We start from the raw sequence: 17419 nt of genomic DNA, 5'->3' as shown, positions 1-17419 counted from the left end.
TTCAAAGAAATTGCCCCCTGCTTGGATGCTGCTTTCAGTAGTAACGATTTTTCCAGTGCCTCTTAGATTGGGTTTTTAAATAGAGAGAGAGATGTTCAACACGCGTGCCATTTGAGCACAAAGAATGGAGCTCAGGGCAGCATTGCATCGGGATAATGAGAAACCCTCTCCAGGATTCTGTTTGCAGCTTATTCAATTTGCTCCAAACCTGACGACCTTTCTGTGGTGTATGTAACCGTTCCACCTTTAAGAGAACTATTTTAAGAGTTGCACTACTTTATCTTGGCTGCTGTATACTGTAATACCGGTGGTGACCACACCGGTATATAAGTGCTGTGTAATGATTTATTGGGCAGTTCCGCCCTGACCTTCGACTAGTAAAGACCTGTTATAATTTACTCTTGTGGTCTGTGTAGTAATTCTCATTATAACACACAGACTTAACAGTGGCGACGAGTACGATCTTACCCTGCGGCAGAGATACATCCACGGCAGCTGACGGGCGTTGAGAGGAGGCATCCGCCCTCATCATCCTGCTGAGAAAAGACGCAGGTCTGAAGAGCAAAGGAAGAATCCTGACACGAAGTCTTCCATCAGCAACAGGCAGTGATCATCCCTTCTATCACGGTGGTGGGTAAGCCGATCAGCGACGAGCAGCAAGTCGGCCACGTTGGCTGTGAAGTAGGGGAGGGAAAAACGGAGGATATAAGGGCGGAGAACTCGACCACGGCCGGGGAAAAGAGCCGGACAGAAGTCGGGGCCAGAGGCGCTGAGACTGGGGCAGCATAAGGCACGGGAGCCGCGGTGAATGCAAACGCAGCCGGTGTAAAAGACCGGGCTGCAAGCGGGCTGGGAGACGCAACAGCATCGAGAGAGAGCTCGACCACGACCGGTGAAAAAGGCCGGGCAGCTACCGAGGCTGCGAGGCGCAGCGACCGGGTCAGCGTAAGGCGCGGGAGAATTTTTTTTTTTTAAACCGCGGAGAACTCAGCCGCAGCCGGGGGAACGGACCGGACTGCAAGAGGGGCTGGGAGGCACGATTTGAAAACCGCTGGGGAGGGCGAACGCAGCAATACGGCAATCGCCATTACAGCCAGCGGGGGAGAAAGGCAAACACGGGAAGCCGCCATTTTCGTAGGCGGGGGAAGAAGACAAGCGCGGGAAACCGCCATTTTGAAAAAAAAAGTAATAAAAATTTCTTTTTGTTTCTCAAGAAGATTGCGAGGATGCCTAAGCGTGGTAACATCAACGATTTCGATCCCGATGTTGAAGATTGGGCCACGTATGTAGAACGCATAGAGATATATTGTAAGGCAAATAAAATATCAGATGAAGATAAAGCACTAACCTTACTAAACTCAATGGGTGCGAAGACATACGGGCTATTGAAGCATCTTCTATCACCAGCTAAACCGGCGGATCAGACTTTCGCTAAAATTGTTGCTGTCCTGAAAAATCATTTGAACCCTACACCGCTGATGTTAGCGGAACGATTTAAATTTTATGCGAGAACGCAACTGAAAGAGGAAAGCAACGCGGAGTATTTAATTGAACTGCGTAAGCTAGCGAAATACTGTCAGTTTGGGGAAAGTCTGACAGAGGCACTGAGAGACAAATTCGTGTGTGGATTGTCGAAAGAAGGAACACAAAAGCGGCTGCTTGAAGAGAATGATCTTACACTTGATAAGGCTGTCACTATTGCAGCATCGCACAAAGCCGCAGCGAGAGGCACTGCGGAAATGCAGCTGAAGGCAGCGGTACTCAGCGTAGATCAAATGGCTTTGGGTACAACGAAATGTTATCGTTGTGGAAAGACAACACACGATCAGAACCAATGCTGGTTTAAAAACCAGGAATGTAGAAAATGTGGCAAGCTTGGTCACATAGCTAAAGTATGCCGGTCAGGAAAGAAGACCAGCAACAAAAAGTCACCGCAGGAAAAGTGCAGAAAGGTACATAAGGTGGCTGAGAAGAGTTCGGATGAACAGAATTCGGATTCAGACTCCAACAGCAAGGAACTGGGTAGTCTGAGAATTCACAATGTGAGTAAGGAAGCTGACCTACAAACTATCTGGGTCACACTGCAGATAGCAGGAGTCCAAGTGAAGATGGAATTGGACACCGGATCGGCGTTGACGGTCATGAATAAGCAAGATTACAAAAGGTTATTCACACATATTCCCCTACGGGATACGGAGATAGTATTGCAGACATACACGGGGCAAAGTGTATACCCCATCGGAAAGATAAAAGTCAAGGTGATACACAAGGGCAAAGAACACCAAGGAATGGACTTATATGTACTACCTGAGGGAGGTCCACCACTTCTGGGACAGGAGTGGATCAGGAAAATAAATATGGACTGGCACTCCCTAAAAGCAATGACGGTAGATTCCGGAAAAAGAAATGTCAAACCTGAACGATTGTCCAGAATATTGGATGAGGCTAAAGAGGTGTTCCAACAGGGACTGGGAACACTAAGAGGAATTAAGGCAAAAATCAAGATTGCAGAACATGCAAACCCAAAATTTTTCAAAGCCAGACCGGTACCTTATGCGATACGACCTGCTGTGGAAGCTGAGCTGGAAGGGCTAGAACGTTCAGGAGTACTGTCTAAGGTGGACTGGAGTGAGTGGGCCACGCCCATTGTTCCCGTCATGAAGCGTTCATCGAGTAACAAGCCAGGGGAACCGGGGAAGGTCCGCATCTGTGGAGACTTCAAGATCACAGTTAATCCGGTGCTTCACACGGTGCAATATCCGCTTCCGCGGATTGAGGATATCTTTGTTTCATTGTCTGGCAGGAAACGCTTCACCAAGATAGACCTGGCGCAAGCGTACTTACAGATGGAAGTTGAGGAAGAGTCGCGCCAGTATCTCACAATCAACACGCACAGAGGCTTGTATCGATATAATAGACTGGTTTTTGGAGTGGCTTCGGCTCCAGCAATTTGGCAGAGGGCCATGGAGCAGGTATTACAGGGAATTCCAAACACTCAATGTTACTTGGACGATATCCTGATTACAGGAGACGACGATGAGGAACACCTTGCAAATTTGAAACTGGTGCTCACCAGATTGAAGGAATATGGACTTCGAGTTAATCACCAGAAATGTGAGTTCTTTCAGAAACGGATCTCGTACTGTGGTCATGTCATTGACCAGGAGGGGCTGCACAAGTCACCTGACAAGATCGAAGCTGTTGTGAAGGCTCCCGCTCCGGAAAATGTATCCCAGTTGAGGTCGTTCCGAGGGTTGATTAACTATTACCATAAGTTTCTGCCAAATCTATCCACGGTGCTGCACCCGCTGAATGCTCTTTTGCAGAAAGAAGTACCATGGAAGTGGAGCGAGGACTGTAAGAAGGCCTTTCGCAAAAGCAAGGCATTGATCACCTCAGAGGAAGTGTTGGCTCATTTCAACCCAACGCTACCTATTCGTTTAGCTTGTGATGCTTCTCCTTATGGTATTGGAGCAGTACTCTCACACAAGTTGCCAAATGGCTTGGAAAGGCCAGTCGCATTTGCATCCAGATCATTGACCTCCACTGAGCGCAACTATGCTCAGATAGACAGGGAGGCTCTCAGCCTGGTGTGGGGAGTAAAGAAGTTTAATCATTACCTGCAGGGCCAGAAGTTTACACTGCTGACAGACCACCAGCCGTTGGTATCCATATTCAACCCTAAAAAGGGCGTTTCCATTATGACAGCGCAAAGGCTACAGAGGTCCCTTTTCCTAGGGGCACACCAATATGACATAGAATACAAAGGATCAAAACAGCATGGGAATGCTGACGGGTTATCGCGCCTACCGTTGCCAACGGTAGAAGAGGCGCCTACAGTGGACCCAGTGGAAATGTTCCACTCAACCATAGTGGAATGTCTGCCAGTAACAAATTCTACCATCGAAAAGGAAACGAGAAATGACCCGACTCTCTCACGAGTCTACGATTTAACGGTGAAGGGATGGCCAGCACATGGCGAACCACTGTTGCCAGCATTCTCGCAAAGAAGAGAGCAGCTGTCAGTGTGCCGAGGAACTTTGATGTGTGGATCCAGAGTGGTGATTCCACCCAAACTCCAGCATAAAGTGCTAAAGGAGCTTCACGAGGGACATCTGGGGGGAGTGAAAATGAAGAACCTAGCCAGAGCGTTTGTGTGGTGGCCAGGTATCGATGGAGACATCGAAGAAATGACCAAGAGCTGTCTAGGATGCCAGAAGGTCCAAAACGCCCCACCACAAGCCCCTCTACCTCCATGGGAGTGGCCCTCATCTCCATGGCAAAGGGTACATATCGACTTTGCTGGTCCATTTATGGACTCAATGTTCTTAATCGCGGTGGATGCACACTCCAAGTGGCCGGAGGTAATAAAGATGTCCTCCACCACCACGGAAAAAACCATCACAGTATTAAGGACCATATTTGCCAGGAATGGGCTGCCGGAACAGATCTGTTCTGATAATGGACCGCAATTTGTGTCCGAAGAATTCAGGAAGTTCTTAAAAAAAACAATGGGGTTAAGCACTACACGTCCGCCCCATACCATCCCGCCACCAATGGATTAGCTGAAAGGTTTGTCCAGACCTTCAAGAAGGCCATAAAGGCCATGGGTAATGAAGACATAAATCTACAACATAAGGTAGATAACTTCTTGTTGGCGTACAGGAATGCAACACGTGGTTACAAACCAAACTCCCGCCATGATGTTTTTCAATAGAAGATTAAGATGCCGGCTGGATTTGATCAAGCCAAACATCAGAAGGGACGTAGAGAACCGGCAATTTCAAGGCATGAATGAAAGGCCAACTAGAACCTTCCAGATAGGTCAACAAGTTTTGGCCCGGGACTACCGTACCGAGAAATGGCAGCCTGGAACTATTTGCACACGACTAGGACCGCTGATGTATACCGTGGACATTGGTGAAAGCATAATAAGGCGCCATGTTGACCAGATCATAGTCATCCGAAAAGGGACAACCTACTCCACAACTCTATACGCCTAATGATGAAGCAGAGATACCCATTGTATCTACCTCCGATCCGGTGATACTGGAATCAGATGAACCCGACACTGGCATTCAAGCCGAATCGACCTTGCCAAAAGAACCTACTACATCACCGAGGCGTTATCCGGACCGAGTCAGGAAGCCTCCAGAGAGACTGAATCTGTGAACTGTTTTCCATGAAGTTGTGTATATATGTTATGTTATGTTAATGGGGAATATATACTGTTAAGCTAAAAAGGGAGAATTGTGGTGTATGTAACCGTTCCACCTTTAAGAGAACTATTTTAAGAGTTGCACTACTTTATCTTGGCTGCTGTATACTGTAATACCGGTGGTGACCACACCGGTATATAAGTGCTGTGTAATGATTTATTGGGCAGTTCCGCCCTGACCTTCGACTAGTAAAGACCTGTTAAAATTTACTCTTGTGGTCTGTGTAGTAATTCTCACTATAACACACAGACTTAACACTTTCCGTAGAGCTGTGTTTGAGTAATTCCGGACAGGGTGAATTTATTCCCAATTCTGGCAATTCAAGTCAGACGCGAGGGCAAGAAATAAAAAAAATAAAAATAAATGAGCATTCGCCATTTGCCATTTTTCGTTTAATTGTTAGTTTACGTGAAGTTTCATTTCATTCAACGCCCCAGATTAAAAAATTGGAAAAGGCAGTTCCTTGCCATTGGGCTGCTACAAAGTAACTGTCCTCGGTTCATTCAGCGACACTATTTACCCGGGAACGTCAGACGGAGCGGGACTGGGAAGGACGCTGCAGTCAATCTGACTGATCCGAGAGTTGGGAAAAATACCGCCCTCCACCTCCTCTACACAGTGTCACCACTTCAACCGAAACAACTATCCAGCTCCCTTTTTCAATTATCCGTCTCTACTGTCGCCCACGCTCAGTGTGAAATCTTTCAGTCTAACCTATGTCCTGAGCTTGACTCCATTGCCACCTCGTTACAGGGTGCGTGATTATTAAGGTTCTATTTACCCCTTAAATTCTTTAAAACTTTGAGAAGGTATTTCCAGTCTAAACATTCCCAGTTTCCTTGTGCATACCCTCTGGGCCCTTCTTGTTCTCCACGCCACCATGGGCAGCCATTCTTTCAGTCACCATCACTGGTCTGGAACTGCCTCCCTCAGTATCTCTGTCTTGTCAGTCAATCTGGCTGGTCCCTCCTATCTCTTTAAACCCCCTCAACCATACTTTTCCCTCCTCCTGACCCTCTTCCTTACCACCCACCCCCCACCCCTGCAAGTTAACATGCAGGTACAGCAAGCAATTATGAAAGCAAATGGTATGTTGGCCTTTATTGCAGAGGGTTGGAGTATAAGAGTAAAGACATCTTACTGCAATTATATAGGGCCCTGGTGAGACCACACCTGGATTATTGTGTACAGTTTTGGTCTCCTTACCTAAGGAAGGATATACTTGCCTTAGAGGGAGTGCAACGAAGGTTCACCAGACTGATTCCTGGGATGGGGAGATTGTCAGGGGAGAGCAGTTACACTGAACGGTATTGTCGGAAAGCGAGACTAATGTGTCTTGCTGTAGGGTTCAGATGCAATGTATGCCACACCCGAGAGGCTGCAGTTCCTGTGTGGCATTGGTGGAACTACAGGCATCTGCTGGCAATCTGTGTACTACCTTTTGCCTTGAGGCTGTTTTCTTTTCCTTTTCCTTTTTGTCTCTCTCCTGACCCTCAGCACAACTTGCTTGATTGCTCACTCATGTCCACTGGGCTCCCATACAGCTCCATTTCAGGGCGCCTTCCCCTACATATAGAACGCAAGACATAATCACAAACAGACCACAGTGGCAACCGCCAACCGTGTCCCCTCCGTACAGTCTAGGACACTACGCAACTCTTAAAATAGACAAGAAGCAACTCATTTATTTTAAAGGGGGGGGGGGTGGTGAGTTATAAACTAGGTGCATGTCTGCAAGTTGTGCTTTATACAAAATGTGGAATTCGGGATACAGCTGATGCACCACAAATCTAATTAACATTTAGATTTACAAGGATGATGTCAGAACTGAGAGGTTATATCTATCGGGGAAAGATTGAACAGGCTGGGGCTCATTTCTCTAGCAAAGAGAAGGCTGGGGGTGATCTGATTGAGGTCTTTAAGATTATGAAAGGGGTTTGATAGGGTAGACGTAGAGAAGGTACTTCCACTTGTGGGGGAGAACAAAACTAGGGGCCATAAATATAAGACAGTCACTGATAAATCCAATAAGGAATTCAGGAGAAACTTCTTTAGTCAGAGAGTGGTTGGAATGTGGAACTCGCTACCACAGGGAGTAGCTGAGGCGAGTAGCATAGATGCATTTAAGGGGAAGTGAGATAAACACGAGGGGAAAAGGAATAGAAGGTTATGCTGATAGGGTTAGGTGAAGAAGGTTGGGAGGAGGCGGGTGTGCAGCATAAACATCGGCATCGACCAGTTGGACGGAATGGTCTGTTTCTGCGCTGTACATTCTATATAATTTCAAAGCAACTCAGCAATCACACTCCCATTCATTCATCGAGTTTTAAACTCCTGAATCGCCGAGGTGGCACTCAGAGGCCATGGTGAAAGGAGCTTGTTTGTATTGGGTAAGAGTGTATTTTTCCTGAAATTTCAGTGGAAATGAAGAGAGCGATCTGCTTCCTATGAGGCGGCCAACAAGACTGTCAAGTTCCACCTGTGGATCTCGCAGACTACACAGGACTTTGAGATCATTTACAAGTGACTCCGCATTCTGCAAGGACTCTTATTGCAAATTAATCAAGAATGCAATAAAAAGGGCGATTATGCTTTGGCTGTTTTCCTGCATAATTGATGAACGAGTGGAATAGGACTATATGAACATTCAGTAAGAATCGTGAACGGCACTGTACTTTCCTTTTCATTTTTTAGATAAACGAATTACTCGGGACATTTAAAACGTACCAAGTATTGCACACCGAGACTAGCTTAGACACGAGAGTGAAGGAAACATCAAAATACTACAATGCTGCTTATTTGTTGTCACAGCTCGGAATGTTAGTTGATATGCTGAATATTGAAGTGAGGTTTTCATCCGCCTTCATCTTAAGACTGAAGCTACAGTATCTTTTCAATTTTCTCTCCTTGTCAGAAAGAAAAAAGCTTAATTTATTTTCTCTCTTTACCCACTCTGTGGCTTTCACCTCAATGGAGCATTGACCTCGGAAGGAGAATACACAAGACACGGTCTTCATTGCAACTTGGCACACTACCACCTCATCAACCATCAGCCGAATGTGATCCCCAAGGAACAAAGCATACTACAGTGCATCTGTCTATATCAAAATCTAATGACTGTCCAGTCAGGGCTCCCATGGGGGTTTATTCGATTATTTAATCAGAGCCTGAAGTACAAACAGCAGCAATCGTAATTATTGACATTCATTTAGCAGCACGTGAGTGCAGAAGACAAAGCTGAAGCGTTTGCAACCATCTTCAGTCAGAGGGGCCGAGTGGATGATCCATATCGGCGGCCTCCTGAGGTCCCCACCATCACAAAAGCCAGTCTTCAGCCAATTCGATTCACTCCACGTGATATCAAGAAACGGCTGAGCACACTGGATACAGCAAAGGCTGTGGGCCCCGACAACATCCCAGCTGTCGTGCTGAAGGCTTGTGCTCCAGAAATAGCTGCACCTCTAGCCAAGCAGTTACAGTACAGCTATAACACTGGCACCGATCCGACAATGTGGAAAACTGCCCAGGTATGTCCTGTCCACAAAAAGCAGGACAAATCCAATCCGGCTAAGTACCACCCCTTCAATCTACACTCAATCATCAGTAAAGTGATGGAAGGTGTTGTCAACAGTGCTATCCAGCAGCACTTACTCACCAATAACCTGCTCACTGATGCCCAGTTTGGGTTCCGCCAGGACCACTCAGCTCCAGACCTCATTACAGCCTTGGTCCAAACATGGACAAAAGAGCTAAATTCCAGAAGTGAGGTGAGAGTGACTGTCCTTGACATCAAGGCAGCATTTGACCGAGTGTGGCATCAAGGAGCCCTAGTAAAACTGAAGTCAATGGGAATCGGGGGGAAAACTCTCCACTGGCTGGAGTCATACCTAGCACAAAGAAAGATGGTTGTGGTGGTTAGGAAGTCAATCATTCACAATGCCAGGACTGCAGGAGTTCCCCGGGGCAGCATCCTAGGCCCAACCATCTCCAGCTGCTTCATCCATGACCTTCCCTCCGTCATAAGGTCAGAAGTGGGGATGTTCGCTGAGGATTGCACAGTGTTCAGTTCCATTTGCAACTCCTCAGATAATGAAGCAGTCCATGCCCGCATGCAGCAAGACCTGGCCTGAAAGGCTGGTAGAGGCAGGAACCCTGACAACATTCAAGAAGCATTTAGATGAGCACTTGAAACGCCATAGCATACAAGGCTACGGACCAAGTGCTGGAAAATGGGATTAGAATAGACAGGGCTTGATGGCCGGCGTGGACACGATGGGACGAAGGGCCTCTTTCTGTGCTGTATAACTCTATGGCTATGACATTCAGGCTTAGGCTGATAAGTGGCAGAAAACATTCGCGCCACACAAGTGCCAGGCAATGACTATCTCCAAACAAGTGAGAGTCTAATCACCGCCCCTTGACATTCACTGGCATTACCATCGCCGAATCCCCCACCATCAACATCCTGGGGGTCACCATTGACCAGAAACTTAACTGGACCAGCCACACACATACTGTGGCAACAAGAGCAGGTCAGAGGCTAGGTATTCTGTGGCGAGTGTCTCACCTCCTGACTCCCCAAAGCCTTTCCACCATCTACAAGGCACAAATAAGGAGTGTGATGGAACACTCTCCAGTTGCCTGGATAAGTGCAGCTCCAACAACACTCAAGAAGCTCAACACCATCCAAGACAAAGCAGCCCGCTTGATTAGCGCCCCATCCACCACCTTAAACATTCACTCCCTCCACCACCGACATACCGTGGCTGCAGTGTGTACCATCTACAAGATCCACTGCAGTAACGTGCCATGGCTTCTTCGGCAGCACCTCCAAAACCCACAACCTCTACCACCTAGAAGGACAAGGGCAGCAGGCATATGGGAACACCACCACCTCCAGGTTCCTCTCCAAGTTACACACAATCCTGATTTGGAAGTATATCGCCGTTCCTACATCGTCGCTGGGTCAAAATCCTGGAACTCCCTCCCTAATAGCACTGTGGGAGTACCTTCACCACACGGACTGCAGCGGTTCAAGAAGGCGGCTCACCACCACCTTCTCAAGGGCAACTAGGGATGGGCAATAAATGCTAGGCTTGCCAGTGACGCCCACATCCCATGAATGAATATTTAAAAAAAAGCTCCTTAATTCAGGCCAACAGTAATTAAGTTATTGACTGATGAGCATGAGGTCCTTAAAAGTAGTGACTCCATTTGTATTCTTTGCAGTCGAGGCCACTCTGCAATGTATACATTGGTTGTGGGTTTAAAGAGATGGATGATGGCTGGATTAATGCATTTACTTACAGCGGTCTGGTAATACCTCCCATTTTTCCTCATACTGAGTCTTGCTGATGAGAAAGGCTAAGTGTAATGGTGATGAGGGGAGACTCTGTTTGAAGATTTGAACTCCTTTGGGTAGGAAATGTAATGCTTTATTAGCGTGGCAGTAACATCACAATCATTTTATTTTTAAAAATAATTATTCCCTGGTGGCCCCTATTGGATTTGTAAGTGTCATTTACAGATACATGCCCAATCCAAACACACGCTGCAGTTCTTAATGTACAGTTACACTGACTTTCTGATCTGATGTGACACTTCCTGCCATGGTTGGGACTATTCTGCTGTGTTGTAAACCCTTGTTCTATCCCAAGTATGGAACACGGTGGCATAGTGGTTAGCACTGTTGCCTCACAGCGCCAGGGACCCGGGTTCGAATCCGGCCTCGGGCGACTGTCTGTGTGGAGTTTGCACATTCTCCCTGTGTTTGCGTGGGTTTCCTCCAGGCGCTCCGGTTTCCTCCCACAGTCCAAAGATGTGCGAGTTAGGTTGATTGGCTATGATAAATTGACCCTTAGTGTTAGGGGGATAGGGTGGGATATGTGTTGGTGTAGGGGTTAGGGGGATCGGGTGGGATATGTGTCGGTGCAGGCTCGATGGGCCGCAATGGCCCTTATCTGCACTGTGGGGTTTCTGTGATTCTGTGAAATACTTTGGAGTTGCTGTCCTAGCTTCGCCAATCATTATGTGCTGGTTGCTTTTCTGCCCTGCTCATCTGAAGCCATTTGCAGTTGCTGGGACACAGTTAGGCAAGTTCCGTCTTCTCACCTCCTCCGCTACCAAGCCCCAAGTGGGCATTCTTCATGTGTGAGCCTTGAGGGCCAGTGTTGGCAGCTTATTGAACCATGGCGGTTATCACAAGAGAGCCTGATCCTGACCTCACCCCGTGCTCACACATACACTTTCCAGCAGCAGGGAACCCCTGGCTGATTCTTCCTTACCCAGCAGAGGGGTGCTGAGGCCAACCGTCCTGCTGTCCTGGCTGAGATCAGCGAACCCGGGGCTCTAACCTGGGCCCTTCACGGTTTGGATAGTTTAGTTCCGCAAAGGGTGGTGCAGTTGCTGACTGGGTCAGCGCAGCTCATTGACAATTTAAGGAAGTTTCAAGTCTCTGGCATGGGTTGCCCCAAAGCGCTTTGTGCCTGAACTCAATGGCATCACACGTGCCATTGCACGATTAGGGAATGAGCAGTGCCAACGGCAAAGGAGCTTGCTGTTATAATGGCAGCTGTGTTCCTAGTGCCGAGGAGTTCAGCAGAGCTTCGATTTAAAGAAAGAAATACCTTGCTTTTATATAGCGCTTTACAGCCAATGAGGTACTCTTGAAGTGCAGTCACTGTTGTAATGTAGGAAACGCGGCCGTCAAATTGTGCACAGCAAGGTTCCTCTCTGGCCCCCTTCAGCAATCGAAACTAGTCCAGCACATCACTCTGGCCCTGATAATTCCCTGCAGTACCTACCTTTTGTAAGAGGTGATCTCCGCCCCAGCTGGAAACAGGTTTCGCTCACAAGTTTGAAGGAAATCAGAGAACAGGCATCCACCGCACGGGCCGGCAGCCTGTTCCAGAGGTCCGCCATTCTCTGGGAAACGAACCACCTCCTGACATCTAACCTAGATCTGGCCTTACACAACTTAAAATTATCTTGTACTCGAAGGGATAAAATACCCATTTTCTATGTCCCACCAAAAATTGGCAGTTGCGGTACCCAGAGTGATGATGAGTGTAACTTTTAACATTTCTTCTAATTGATCATGTCTTCAGTGGTGAGCCTAGATGTGTGAAAAGATCTATTTAGTGGCGGGTGTTTGTACTCTCTGGTAGTCTAGTGCGGACAGATGGAGGGGAGAGAAAAGAGAATGGTGGTCGGTTTATATCTGATTCTTAAAGGGGGGGAAAGGGGGATAAAAACACCTGTGTCCCCTGCTGGAATACGGAAGGTCAAACCTGTCTTGTAATGATTGATCGTTGGCCTCCTGGATGCAGCCTACTCTGTTGAATGTGCAGTGTTCTATTCTTGCACTGAGCTGTTACCATACTGACTTTCGTTGCAGAAAACCCGATACGAGACTTACGTTAATCTCCTGATGGAAGGCGGGCAGGAGACACTCAGCAGTATGGAGAACGACGGCAACGGGATGAAAAAGTCGCACTCCAGCCCATCGCTGAACCAAGAGATGTATCCTGTAAGTGCGAAAATCAAACGTAATGTCTCTGAAAGAAAAGACTACAGGCCTGATACAGCCAACAACAAGCAGAAGACTTAACTCCACAGCAGGAAAACATCTCCCAGCCCCTGGCCACCAAAACATAACCAAGTGACGCAATCTGTGACTTGTATATTTTTGTGTAAAAATATTATTTAGATGTCAACTTTTGGTAACAGAAATTGTGTGAACATGACTGATATGGTAGTCCTTCATTTGCAGACACTCCTGTAGCTTTTATATATTTTTTTGGTTGTCGATGCAGCTGTTTTGTAGATTGACTTTTTTTTTATATTGCCTTAAAGAGACAGACTCCCATTTGTTGACCTGCTATTTTGAAAACCATCGAAGGTTTACACAAGATGCCCTTTCAATGAGTGCCAGCTTGTGAATGGATATATGTCATTTCACGAACTGAGAATTGTCATTGGCTGCATTTCTGTGTACACGTGCGTGTGGAATAGGGAGCAAGATGGCTGCTGGCCTTGGCGGTCTTTTTTTCCCCTCATTTTTTTAAATTGTTTAAATTATTTAAAACCGAACACTCTCAAAGAAAGCGGAGTCCAGTGAAGTGAAGGTTTCTGTGGATGTGTGTTTTTTAAAAAAGAAACAATGTTTTGTACAGTATAGCTTACTGGAGACCAACAAAATGAATACTCTTTAGAGAGCTATTGGGCTGAATGCTTGGTTGTTTTTCTTTATTGCTTATCAGCAAATAGTTCTTTTAACTTTCTCATTGTCTTAACCCCCCCTTAGTCGTCATCCTCACTAGATTATGTGGTGCAGTGCATTTCAGTGCTTCCTGTGAGCAGATACATTTGTGACTGACGTCCACGCTAAGGTGACTCTGTCGTGACCTCTCTCTCTCCTGCGTGCCAATAACTTAGCAATAGTGATAGATTAGCATTTAAGACACCATGTGCTAGTTGCCCAATCGCCTTGCACACCCCACCCCAAGTCTATAGCTGCTACTGAGCCGCAAAGCTGTAGTCTGTACAGTGTTGGAAGGAAAATATTTTAGAACATTTTTTGTTTTGAAATGATTATGTGGCTCCATTTTAAGCTTACTGTAAATGCCAAACAACCTTGTTACCTGTATATGATGTTTCCTTTACAAGAATATAACAAATATATAGAAGGTACCATCTGAATTCTTTGATTGTATCTTTAAAGATTAGTATTTATAGTGCACTTTAAACCGAATACACATAGCTTGACCACCTGTTTTTATTATTTTTTTAAGAATGTGTGTTTGTCTTCCATTTTTTGTATAATTCCAGGCACTTATACTTGGGCAGGTTCTGTCGTATGTTAGACAAGTTAAAGAGACAGTATTGTAGGAGAATTACAATTGATCCAATTGAACTTTTGTTTGAAGCAGGGAATTGCATTTTGCCCTCCAGAGCCACTGCAGTTATTGAATTTCTAGTGCAAAGTGGCTGTAATTTAACCCTCGCCCTGCCGGTCAAGTAGGGATCTTGCACCTGAAGGAAGAGCACAAGACTGTGCCATGATTGCGGACTCAGTTTATCACCTCAAGTGTGAAAAGCTCATCTCTTTTCTATAAAGAAATCACATCACCCCCGCCCTGCAGAATGTCACTCATACTTTCTGCCTCTGTAGATAATAAAAGGCTGTAATAACATTTATAGTGAAAAGTGGTATCTGCTAAGTAATGCATTTTCAGGTGCACAGAGGTGTCTCTTTTCAGTGCCACTTGGTATTTTGCTGTGCTATTATGATATTTATTGACTTTCCTTGTTGCATCTCCACTCAGTTCTATAGCCCAGTGGATCTTTTTTGTTGTCTGTATATAATAGATTTACTGTACAATAGCATGCAGGAAGCCTTCTTTCTGCTGCACATGTCCCTTGTTTTGCATGCTGTCCTCTCACAGAGACAAGAGCTCACATCAATAAATTCTAATGGATGTTGTATTGATTCCTGACTTCTGTTTACAAGGTGGCTTGTTTAATTCTTTCACTTGGCACAGTGCTGTCAGCGGCGCTATCCGAAGAGTGGAACAAAATGCTATTGGTGGAGGAGGAGGTTCAATATGACGTTAAGCACAAGTGGCCTTGGGAAAGGCACTACCTAATGTCATGAAGGACACGTGGTTCTCTTCCGGCTCCTAGGGATGTATCCAGCCAACACCCAAGGGATGAAAGTGTCCTCTCTCTATCTGTTACAGGGACGCTCAGTAAATCGAGTTCAGATGGCCTCAACAGAGGCACAGCGCAAAACTGACTTCAGTAGGACATTACATTGGCCTGGCATTTGCGGTGGTAATTGTCAGCGTTCGCCGTCATTACTCCTCTGAAAGTGACAGCAACGTCTGGAGTCAGCGCATGTGCAGATAAATGTGGAAATCCAGAAGTTGCTGTTAGTCATTCCCTGTTCCTCCTCAGGGTGCACTGTGGAACTCCCCGGAGTCCACAATAAATTCAAATCACGCTGAAATGTAGTTGCTGACAAAAACTTCCCCCATTATGCTGGAATATTACTGTTACATAGGATATCTGGTGCAGAAACAGGCCATAGGATATACGGCACAGAAACAGGCCATAGGATATACAGCACAGTAACAGGCCATAGGATATACGGCACAATAACAGGCCATAGGATATCTGGCACAGTAACAGGCCATAGGATATACAGCACAGAAACAGGCCATAGGATATACGGCACAGAAACAGGCCATAGGATATACAGCACAGAAACAGGCCATAGGATATACAGCACAGAAACAGGCCATAGGATATACGGCACAGAAACAGGCCATAGGATATACAGCACAGTAACAGGCCATAGGATATACGGCACAGAAACAGGCCATAGGATATACGGCACAGTAACAGGCCATAGGATATACAGCACAGAAACAGGCCATAGGATATACAGCACAGTAACAGGCCATAGGATATACGGCACAATAACAGGCCATAGGATATCTGGCACAGTAACAGGCCATAGGATATCTGGCACAGTAACAGGCCATAGGATATACAGCACAGAAACAGGCCATAGGATATACAGCACAAAAACAGGCCATAGGATATCTGGCACAATAACAGGCCATAGGATATCTGGCACAGTAACAGGCCATAGGATATCTGGCACAGTAACAGGCCATAGGATATACAGCACAGAAACAGGCCATAGGATATACAGCACAAAAACAGGCCATAGGATATCTGGCACAATAACAGGCCATAGGATATCTGGCACAGTAACAGGCCATAGGATATACGGCACAGTAACAGGCCATAGGATATACAGCACAGAAACAGGCCATAGGATATCTGGCACAGTAACAGGCCATAGGATATACAGCACAGAAACAGGCCATAGGATATACGGCACAATAACAGGCCATAGGATATCTGGCACAGTAACAGGCCATAGGATATCTGGCACAGTAACAGGCCATAGGATATACAGCACAGAAACAGGCTATAGGATATACAGCACAAAAACAGGCCATAGGATATCTGGCACAATAACAGGCCATAGGATATCTGGCACAGTAACAGGCCATAGGATATACGGCACAGTAACAGGCCATAGGATATACAGCACAGAAACAGGCCATAGGATATCTGGCACAGTAACAGGCCATAGGATATACAGCACAGAAACAGGCCATAGGATATCTGGCACAGTAACAGGCCATAGGATATCTGGCACAGTAACAGGCCATAGGATATACGGCACAGAAACAGGCCATAGGATATACAGCACAGAAACAGGCCATAGGATATACGGCACAATAACAGGCCATAGGATATCTGGCACAGTAACAGGCCATAGGATATCTGGCACAGTAACAGGCCATAGGATATACGGCACAGAAACAGGCCATAGGATATACAGCACAGTAACAGGCCATAGGATATACGGCACAGAAACAGGCCATAGGATATACAGCACAGTAACAGGCCATAGGATATACGGCACAGAAACAGGCCATAGGATATACAGCACAGTAACAGGCCATAGGATATACAGCACAGTAACAGGCCATAGGATATACGGCACAATAACAGGCCATAGGATATACAGCACAGTAACAGGCCATAGGATATCTGGCACAGTAACGGGCCATAGGATATACGGCACAGTAACAGGCCATAGGATATATGGCACAGTAACAGGCCATAGGATATGCGGCACAGAAACAGGCCATAGGATATACAGCACAGAAACAGGCCATAGGATATACGGCACAATAACAGGCCATAGGATATCTGGCACAGTAACAGGCCATAGGATATACAGCACAGAAACAGGCCATAGGATATCTGGCACAGTAACAGGCCATAGGATATACAGCACAGTAACAGGCCATAGGATATACGGCACAATAACAGGCCATAGGATATACAGCACAGTAACAGGCCATAGGATATACGGCACAGTAACAGGCCATAGGATATACGGCACAGTAACAGGCCATAGGATATATGGCACAGTAACAGGCCATAGGATATGCGGCACAGAAACAGGCCATAGGATATACAGCACAGAAACAGGCCATAGGATATACGGCACAATAACAGGCCATAGGATATCTGGCACAGTAACAGGCCATAGGATATCTGGCACAGTAACAGGCCATAGGATATCTGGCACAGTAACAGGCCATAGGATA

General features: G+C 46.3%; 1 protein-coding gene across 2 annotated transcripts in view; it reads left to right on the top strand.

Annotated features, from left to right (window-relative positions):
* psd3l (pleckstrin and Sec7 domain containing 3, like) overlaps positions 1 to 14703 on the top strand; it is a 410104-nt gene extending 395401 nt beyond the window's left edge. For both annotated transcript variants that reach the window (XM_086007314.1, XM_086007324.1), the window contains one exon: positions 12616 to 14703. In XM_086007314.1, coding sequence (XP_085863440.1) covers positions 12616 to 12828 — 213 coding nt within the window. In that variant the 3' untranslated portion in view covers positions 12829 to 14703. The remainder of the gene's footprint in view (positions 1 to 12615) is intronic.
* The last annotated feature ends 2716 nt before the right edge of the window (positions 14704 to 17419 follow it).

The sequence above is a fragment of the Somniosus microcephalus genome, chromosome 2 (genome assembly GCF_052327205.1).
Source record: "Somniosus microcephalus isolate GS21.2 chromosome 2, FLI_Smic_1.0, whole genome shotgun sequence".
NCBI classification, from domain to species: Eukaryota; Metazoa; Chordata; class Chondrichthyes; order Squaliformes; family Somniosidae; genus Somniosus; species Somniosus microcephalus.
Note: the sequence above shows the minus strand (reverse complement) of the source record. Positions and strands in the feature narration are given on the sequence as shown.